The sequence below is a fragment of the Camellia sinensis genome, chromosome 8 (genome assembly GCF_055761805.1).
Source record: "Camellia sinensis isolate YWXY chromosome 8, ASM5576180v1, whole genome shotgun sequence".
Taxonomy (NCBI): domain Eukaryota; kingdom Viridiplantae; phylum Streptophyta; class Magnoliopsida; order Ericales; family Theaceae; genus Camellia; species Camellia sinensis.
Window position 1 is genome coordinate 182696339 of NC_138968.1, and position 9368 is coordinate 182705706.

Sequence of the window (9368 nt, forward strand, 5' to 3'; positions counted from 1 at the left end):
ATCTGTTCCTTTCCTTCGATCTCTAATTTTTAATACTTTTTTTGTACTATACACTTTTATTTTCCTGTTATAATGGAGAAATTTTTTTAATTTTGAACAAATTGTTTTCGAGTTTTTATTATAGGCGGTGAAAATTGTAAAATTTTATAGTTTCAATTTTTTTGGTGCTGAATTGAATCATTCTTTAGAATTTTAATATTTTATAATTTCATAATTTTCTTTAGAACTGTAAAATTTTATAATTTTATAACATATTTTTCTGTTTGATTAATAAAGATAAATATTTAATAAAATCATACTTTGAAACTACAACATTTTACAGTTTTAAAACTTACTTTTTAGTTTGATCAATATTGCAAATTTACTTAAACCCTACAAAAATTAAAAATAACATATATTTTTTTTCATTGTTATGTTTGTTGTTCTCAGTTTTTTTTTTTTCTTCTTCTTCTTTTTCTTTTTTTAATTTATTAATATTTAACACATTGTGCTATATTTTTTCACTTTAATTTTGCAGTTTATTCTTCTTCTTTTTTCTGACAATATTCTAGATATTCTAGTTAGTCTCCGATGATATTTTTTATGTCCATCGAATATTCTAGACATTTCGACGACTTCCGGTGATGTTTAGAACATTCCGGCGATACTCCGGCGAATTTTTGATGATATTCCGACGACTTCTGGTGATGTTAAATATTCCGATGAGACTCCAATAACCGTCTGACCGAAGTCCAATAGTAGCGAGGTCTATAAGTGTTTTTAATATTTTTTTTTAAAAAAAATAGAATTTTTTAATAATAATTAAAAATATATAACACTAATTAGTACAAATATTTTATTTTGAGATTAAATAGATTTAAAATTTTATGTATACGACTTATGAGTAAGTTTTCATAAAATAACTTTAATGTAATGGGCTTTAGTAATGTTCTATTCTATATTGACCCAATACATTGTATCTTAGCCCATCCAAAGATCTTGTAGAGACGAGCCCACTGGAATAAATTTATTATACAGGAAAAATTACAAACAAACGAAATTTACTTAAATTATAAATTATTCTTAATAATTTTAGAAATTATATTATATTTTTTTCAAATTTTTAATTTCATAATAAATAGGTCATTTTATTAATAAATCATCAAGTTAATTAACTGTATTTAATAATATTAAAATTTTATTTTAATTAATAATTTAAATAATTTTATTATTATATTAGTGAATAGTTAAAAATTTTACTTTTTCACTTAATTCTGTTAAATAAAAAATTCTGATAAAGAGATATTTATAATTTTTCAAATTATAAAAAATAATTCGTATTTTAAATAAATCATAAAGATATATTTATAATTTATTCTTATTATACAATAAACAAACCGACCGACCAGCCAACCAATCAGAGATTCACAGATAGTATAGTCCTAAACCTTCTCTCATTTATCTCCGTCCTCCAATCTCTATCCATCGCTCAGGGGCAAAGTCAAGAAAGAAGGCAAATTCCGCGAACTCCCCCACAGTCAAACGATCGGACGGTGATTATTAAACCCTAATTTTTCATCCAATCCAAACCAAACCAAACCAAACCACCATGGAGCCGCCGCACCAAACCCCAGCGGAATCTGACCTACCACCGCTCGCCGCCATAAAAGTGAGGTCCTCCACCCCACGCTTCCCCCCTCCCACCACCCCCTCCGCCACCAACACACCCACCGCCGGGGCCCAGCGCAAAATCGGAATCGCCGTCGACCTCAGTGACGAGAGCGCCTTCGCCGTCAAATGGGCTGTCCACCACTACCTCCGCCCCGGCGACGCCGTGATCCTCGTCCACGTCCGCCCCACCTCCGTCCTCTACGGCGCCGATTGGGGATCCGTAGACCTCTCCATCGTCGATACTAACGAAGAGTCTCAGCAAAAGCTCGAAGACGACTTCGATACCTTCACCACCACCAAGGCTAGCGATCTCGCTCAGCCGCTTGTCGAGGCTCAGATACCGTTCAAGATCCACATCGTGAAGGACCACGACATGAAGGAGAGGCTGTGCTTGGAAGTCGAGAGGCTAGGGTTGAGTGCAGTGATTATGGGGAGCCGAGGGTTTGGTGCGATCAAGAGAGGTAACAATGGAAGGCTCGGGAGTGTTAGCGATTACTGTGTTCGTCACTGTGTTTGTCCTGTGGTGGTTGTGAGGTATCCGGATGAGAAGGATGGTGGTAATGCGCCTCAAGTGTCTGTGGCGTCTGCCGCGGAGGATGAGGACGAGCCGGAGTTCCATGATGCCTCGGATGATCGGAAAGGTTAGGGTTTTTCATATCTGCTTGGCTGTTCTTTGAAATTATTGTTATTTCACTTTGTTTTTGTGGTGGATTTGATTTGAATTGTGGTTACTTAGTTGTGAATTGTGTATTTTTGTTTAATTGCTTTGATTGAGGGCTGATAAGGATTTTGAGTTTTGCTATTTATGTTCTCTACAACAGTTTTATTGAAAGTATGGACGCTGCTATGTTTATTTAAGGGTTCTATATGTAATTGCACAATGATATCATAACTCTATAGTGCTTGAGTAAGAAAATCTTAAATTGATCATTGCTGAATCTAGAAGTTAAAATTAAACAGAAATTGTGTAGAAGGTCTTGTTTGTGCCTTGAGGGGGTGAATATGTGAAACTATAAAGTAAGCTTACCATATTAGAACTCAATTGTAATTCGTTGTTATTTGATTTGTGAATTGTGAACACGCAGTCAGTCAACTACACACAAATTGCAAAAATAACAAGGGAAAATGCAATTTTCAACATGAAAAACCTTGAAGAAAACTCTTTACAAGGGGAAAAATTATGAGTACACCCAACCCAAACAAATCAAACCCACTGTATTGAAAGAGTACAAGACGTGAAACGAGAGATTTACAACCGAAACTTAATAAACACATGACACAAAGAGACTCAAGGAAATAACTTTTGAACTGAAATTGTGCATCTAAATTGGAGTGGACTTCTAGGTCTCTGGTGGTGTTATTATGAAGTACAGCGGTTGGATACATATAAAGAGAAACAATTTCTCTAGCATGATCCAAATCAACCTGAGGATAAGATTGCAACCAAGCTATAGGCATTACATTTATACTTGACGCAAAGCATTTGTTGTCTTGTTGTTAGGTCAATTTGCGTTGAATTTGCATGAAAGCTAAATCTTTGATGGTAAAGATGTAGATTCTATCTCAAGGACTCCTTTTTGACAAAGGGAAGAACACACTCAATAACTTTAAAACTATTTGTTTTTGTGACATGTTTGACCTTGATAAGCTTGGTCATGGGCAATATCTGTCCTTCTCATTGAGGGAAGTTGGGTGGCATGGCCATTTGTAATAAGCATAGAACTTAAATCCAAAAGTTGTTTGTTTGCTTGTATCTTACTACTTTTGGAAGTTCTACACTTTAGATTTGAGTGAAAAGGTCAACTCATTTTGGTGTATTTCCGTATTCAGAAAATTATGCTAGTCCAAAGAATAAAGAGGTCTAATTGTTCACCATGATGAGAAATTTTGCTAACAGCATCACCAATCAATGTAGGCTGCATATGGTTAGACATAGTGAATCGTGAGAAACATGGTTATATTTGCAATATTACGAAGATAACTATATGCTGACGAATACCAGTTGGATCAAACAAACTAAGTTCGTAGAGTGGCTATAAATGCTGGACTAAAGATTTTGATGAAGTCTTGACCCTTTTTTGCTATATCAAACAAGCTTTGCACCTTCAAATGCTCTTGCTGGTCTGAGGGTTCAAAGTTCTAATTGAAACTCATTATGCTATTAGAAAGTTTTCAGAAAATATATGATGAGCATGTAGTATGTACTGTCAATGTTGAGGGTTCAATTTTCCTTTCATAGTAGCTTCAAAATGAGCATGCATTTGGCTTGAGCCTAGTTGTTAGGTTTTGAGTCTAATTGGTAAAACATCATGGAAAGTACATTTTGAGTTTTAAAACGCCATTGTTAGTGCGTACTATGATTTGATGCAAGTGATATCACCTGTGAAGTTCGAATAAGGTATTTGCATGGGAGGGCAGTATCATTTTGAATCTCTTGTATCATATACATATTTTTTTTGTTTGGTTAAAATGCATAAACAAAGCAAGGCGTGAATCTTGTTGGTAGGTTATTTGTTGACAAAACTTTAGGGAGTGCACATTAGTGGTTATGGATCAAGATAGGGGAGCAACATTACTAAGGCATTTAAGGGCTCTGCTTGCCAAAATATTTAAATGCGTGAGGGTTTCCTGTAAATGTTTCATTTAATGTTTCTGGAGCCACCCCTGTTTTGGAACCAGCGGGTTCTGAATGATCTCCCTCACACATCATCCTTGGGTTTGGAAAGTGCCCATTCTAGAGCAATCTTGGTGGTATGTAACATGAAAATCGTTACGGTAAGACTTAATGAAATTGTATCAAATTACATTGAATAAAGATTTATAACTACTTGCAATGTACAGATTCTGATGTATCCTTCATACAGATATTCATTTTGATGTTGGTTTGATGGTTCTTAGTTTGAGAAATTGGTTTGATGGACATCAACATTTGCCTAACATGATGTTTTGATGTCATCTCATGGTTTCAGCTGATTATAAACATGCTGATTTGTTAAATAAGTGGCATGTTTTTGTGACAGATACCTAGCTGGAATTCGGAGTCGGTGCTGGATTCCCTCAACTGCAGGTATACTTCCCTTTGTTTTAGTGAGTACATTCAATTATGCATTTTTTGTCACAAATTTCTGCTTCTTGGTGAGCCCGCCTGTGGGGTGCTTGTAATTGACTGCTCCCAACATTTATGACATTCACACATGCCTATGCACATAGATAATATACATGTAATAGCCCTTTATTGTTCTTTTTTGATACTTGCTATCTATGCTGCAGTTGTTTCTGATATGTCATTGAACGCTTGACATTGCTTCTGGGTTTTGTTTTGGTGCCATAGAAAGTGTAGAAGGCGATCGAGTTACGAAACTTAGGGGAGTTGTCTCAGAATTAATTGGATGCTATTGATATTGTGGATCATAAGACATGTAAAGAACAGTGGTTGTTCACTCCATGGTTTGATGAGTTTGTTTTTAGAACTCCAATAGAGAATGCTATATCTTGCACTCTCTGATGTATAAAATTGAGCTTTTGGTTGTGCTTGTTGGAACTGAAATTCGGACCATAACTGCCTTCAGTAACTGTTGTGCCCTTGTGATGATTTTGCATAGCACCGATGCTGTTTGGCTTGTGTTCCTTGATGTGTTACCGCAGGTCTGCACCAAAGGCCTGTTCTCAAGCTGTGGTTGGATTAAGGTTTTGTAGAGGGAAAGTTTAAACGAAGGGAAAAGTGGGAAAAAAAAAAATTATGGTTGTGTTTGGTGTGTGTTTCTAATCAAGTTTCCATCCTCATATTTGAATGTTATGTTTGGTTTGAGTTTTCAAATTATAATTCTAAATCAATTTCAAAACATATTTTGAAAACATGTTTGGTAAATCAGATAATTTTTGAAATTTTAGTCTAACGGTTGTTCGCTTGGATGTCTTGCTGGTTGACTGAAATAGTGCTTTTTTTTTTTTTTTTTTTTGACAATTGCCCATCGCACCTGTTATTTGGAGAGAAAAAATTATATTTGTTTTTAATAATTTTTAAATAAACAAATTATATTTTTAGACTAAATTGATAAATTATTTTTTTGAATTGAATTTTCAAAAGAGTTTGGTTATGAGTTTTGAAAAGAATTTTCAATTGAGATGTTTTGGGAAGATGATTAAAAGTTGATTTTTAATTTTAAATTAAGTTTTTTGACTTTTTTAAAAACTAATTTGGGAAGTTAGTATTGTTTTTGGCTTTTTTTGGTTAATATTTATTTATAATAGAAAAATAATTTAGACTTCTAAAAATAGACTACTAATTTGTCTTTTTTTTTCTATTTTTTATCTTTTACTTCATTGTTTTTTTTTTTAATGGGTGGGCAGCTCATTAGAGCTGCACTGTAGCAGCTCTAATTAGAGCTCTACAGCATGACTGTTTATAATATCATATCACAATTAAATGATCAAAATATCCCTATCCAATTTAGAAAATTTACATTTTTATCCATGTGTAACCTAAAAAATATAAAGGATATAATTGTAATTTCATAGCTTGTTTTTTTTGGACTTTTCAAATCACTTCTTGCTAAAAAAGTCAAGCTAACTTTTTTATTTCCAAGTTGCAAACGCAGCTTTTAACTTGTGTTCCCAAAAGTGCACTTTGTGTTTAATTATACGTTTTTGAATTAAGTTTTGAATTTTTTTTTCAAAATTCATAATCAAATAACTTTTTTCATTTTATATGTTATATCAAAAATTCAAAACTCATAGCTAAGGGTGTGTTTGGTAACGTTTACATTTTCAGTTTATATTTACAAAAATTTTATAAATTAGTTTTTTTTTTATTTTTAGAAAAACATAAACTACAAACGCGTTTGGTAATTAACAAAATGTTTAAAAAAATTAAAAAATATAAAAAAGAGTGAGAAATGGCAAGTGGTGGCAAGTGGCAAAGGAAGACGATGGTGAAAAGTGGTGACGGTGGGTGGTGGGTAGCTGGTGGTGGTGGGTGGTGGCGGGTGGGTAGGTAACAGGGGCGGGTGGTGGGTGATAGCGAGTGGGTGGTAGTGGTGGTGGTGGCGGGTGGTGGTTGTGGATGGGTGGGTGACAGTAGCGGGTGGTGGGTGATGGGTGGTAGCGGGTGGTGGGTGATGGGTGGTAGCGAGTGGGTGGTGGTGGTGGTGGTGGTGGCGGTGGCGGGTGGTAGGTAGTGGTGGCAGGTGGGTGGCTGATGGCGGGTGGGTGGTGGTGGGTGGGTGACGGTTGCGGGTGGTAGCGAGTGGGTGGTGGCGGCGGATGGTGGGTGGTGGTGGCAGGTGGGTGGTGGATGGATGGCGGGTGGTGGTGGTGGTGGTGGTGGGTGGGTGGGTGATGGTGGCGGGCGGTAGATGGTAGCGAGTGGGTGGTGGTGGTGGTGGTGGGTGGTGGTCGCAGGTGGGTGGCGGGTGGTGGTGGTGGATGGCAGGTGGTGGATAGTGGTGGTGAGTAGTGATGGCAAGTAGGTGGCTGCTGGTGGTGGTGGTGAATGGTAGTGGCGGGTGGTAGGTGGTGGCGGATGGATGGCAGGTGAGTGGTGGGTGGTGGTGGTGGCGAGCGGTGGGTGGTGGTGGTGGCGGCGAGTGGCTGGTGGGTGGCGGGTGGTGGTTGGTGGTGGCAGGTGGTGGTGGGGGGTGGGTGGTGGCGGCGGAAGACGGTGGTGGAAAATGGTAGCGGGTGGTGGCTAGTGTTGGGTAGTAAAAAAAAAAAAAACTGAAAACTCAAAATGGAAACACATTTTTTGTGTTTTCATTTTTTGGCCAAATTTATAAACTGAGACCACTGATTTATAAATCAAAAATTTTACCAAACAAATTTTTATTTGAGTTTTTTAAATTTTTGTATATATAAACAAAAAACTGAAAACGTAAGTGTTACCAAACGACACCTAAACAATTTTTTTTATTCAATCATAATTTTAAAACTCACAAACTTAAAATATAATTTTATTCTCAAATCATAATTTTAAAACTCAACGCAACCTATGTACATTTTTATATAATTCTTATTTTATCCACTTTCCGTTTTTTATTCTCCACAAATGTCCGCCCCAATTATTGATTTCCAACACGAGGATAAAATCATTTCTATATCTCTCAATATTCTTTTTATGGATTTTAATTTGGATATGAACTAATGATATGAACGGTCAATTTCGTAGGTTTTGCAATAAAGGCTGTCCATGCAAAAAATTAGTCTCATGGGACAATTATAAACATGAAAATAAATTACATTTTATTTTATAAAATAAAATAGATGGTTTAAATTTATTTATATTTATTATTTATTTTATAAAATAAAATATGATTTATTTTTCTATTTATAATTTTTTGTATAGGTGACTTTTATTATGGGATCCTAAGAGATAGATGGTTTAGATCATTAATGCAAGTTCGATTGAAACTTACAAAAAGAATTTGAAGAGGTATGGAGAGAGAGATACTGAGGCAAACTTACAGAAATTTGTTGCTTTGCTGCTTTTATTTTTTTAGCAATGATTTGAGTCTTTTATTTGGGGAATGCGGAGGCCTTTTGTCTTCATTACTTCTTGCCAATATGGGCATGATCAAGGCCTTTTATTATTATTATTATTATTATTATTATTATTATTATTATTAATAATTTCCATTCACAAAATCTAATTACAAGTAACCAAATTAAATGGTCTGTGTGCTAAGTGAGGAGAATGGAAGCAAAAAATGACGAAAAATATATGAGCGCAAAATAATCTTCTCGTATAATCCTGTTGATCAAGTTTGTGCTTCCTCCGAACGTCGTCGCTTTACTCGTTGAAAACACAAATGTGAGCTAGCCGGCGGGTGTGTGCCGGATACCTCTCTGATGCCTAAGTTAGAAAAATAGGCAAAAAACTCTGTGTATTCGAGAATCGAAGTTGTGATACCTGTACAGAAGTCCTGCTATGAGCTTTTATAAATTCCGCTTGGCAAACTCCTAGTAGGATTCCAACTCTTCCTCATAAGAATTCTCCTAGGAATCACTCACCCTACTCACTACTAACCAAGTGAGATGGTTTGCACAATCCTAGTGGGACTTTACTCTCCTTAGCAGAGTCATCCTAGGAATTAGAAAGGTAATGCTCATCTTTCTACACTCTTCCCACTGTTTACTCAAGGGAGATGGTTATACCGCGGTAAAACCTCAGTACGACCAAACTAACCCAAAACTTCGACATACATAGCTCGGTGCTTCTATGTGCAACGCTTAGCTCGGTACCTATACCTCGGTTGGTTACCACCGAGACCGAGCTAATTTGCAACTACCTCTGACCGGGATAACAGAAGTGGGGTCCAAGTCACAGAACCCATTCACATCGGCCCACAGCCCGACTAATTCTTATACTTTGGACCTTGCTCGGTCCATCACTATTCCTGGACCCAGTTTGGCTCCGACTCACAAAATCTCCCTCTCAATTGCCCATTAATTCCATCTGCAGCGCATGATTTGGGATTACTCTTCTCTAGCCCAGCTAAAAGCATTCAAGCCAACCGAGGTCACCCCCTACCGGGCTACCGATTAGTCCGGTTCATAAACGTCCTTTCACTCTGTACATCTGAATCATTTCCTATTCGTATGGACACATGGCTAGCTCCCACTGGTCAAGTACAACTGTTGCTGCTACCCTCGTACTCCGAAAATTTGAACAGTCCCGCCCATTTCATATGCTTTATACAAAAGAAATCCCATTTTTGAAAAAC

At 36.5% G+C, this 9368-nt stretch overlaps 1 protein-coding gene across 2 annotated transcripts; it reads left to right on the forward strand.

Moving 5' to 3' along the window:
* The first annotated feature begins 1386 nt into the window (after positions 1-1386).
* LOC114262146 (universal stress protein PHOS32) lies at positions 1387-5197 on the forward strand. 2 transcript variants are annotated; one of them, XM_028202508.2, is made up of 3 exons: positions 1387-2291; positions 4671-4717; positions 4921-5197. In XM_028202508.2, exons 1-2 carry the CDS (start codon positions 1589-1591, stop codon positions 4676-4678), a joined length of 711 nt encoding a protein of 236 aa, XP_028058309.2. In that variant the 5' UTR covers positions 1387-1588; the 3' UTR covers positions 4679-4717; positions 4921-5197. The 2 variants fall into 2 exon arrangements, with proteins under 2 accessions (XP_028058309.2, XP_082740425.1); XM_082884299.1 differs by having other exon boundaries at positions 1395-2291; positions 4982-5197.
* The last annotated feature ends 4171 nt before the right edge of the window (positions 5198-9368 follow it).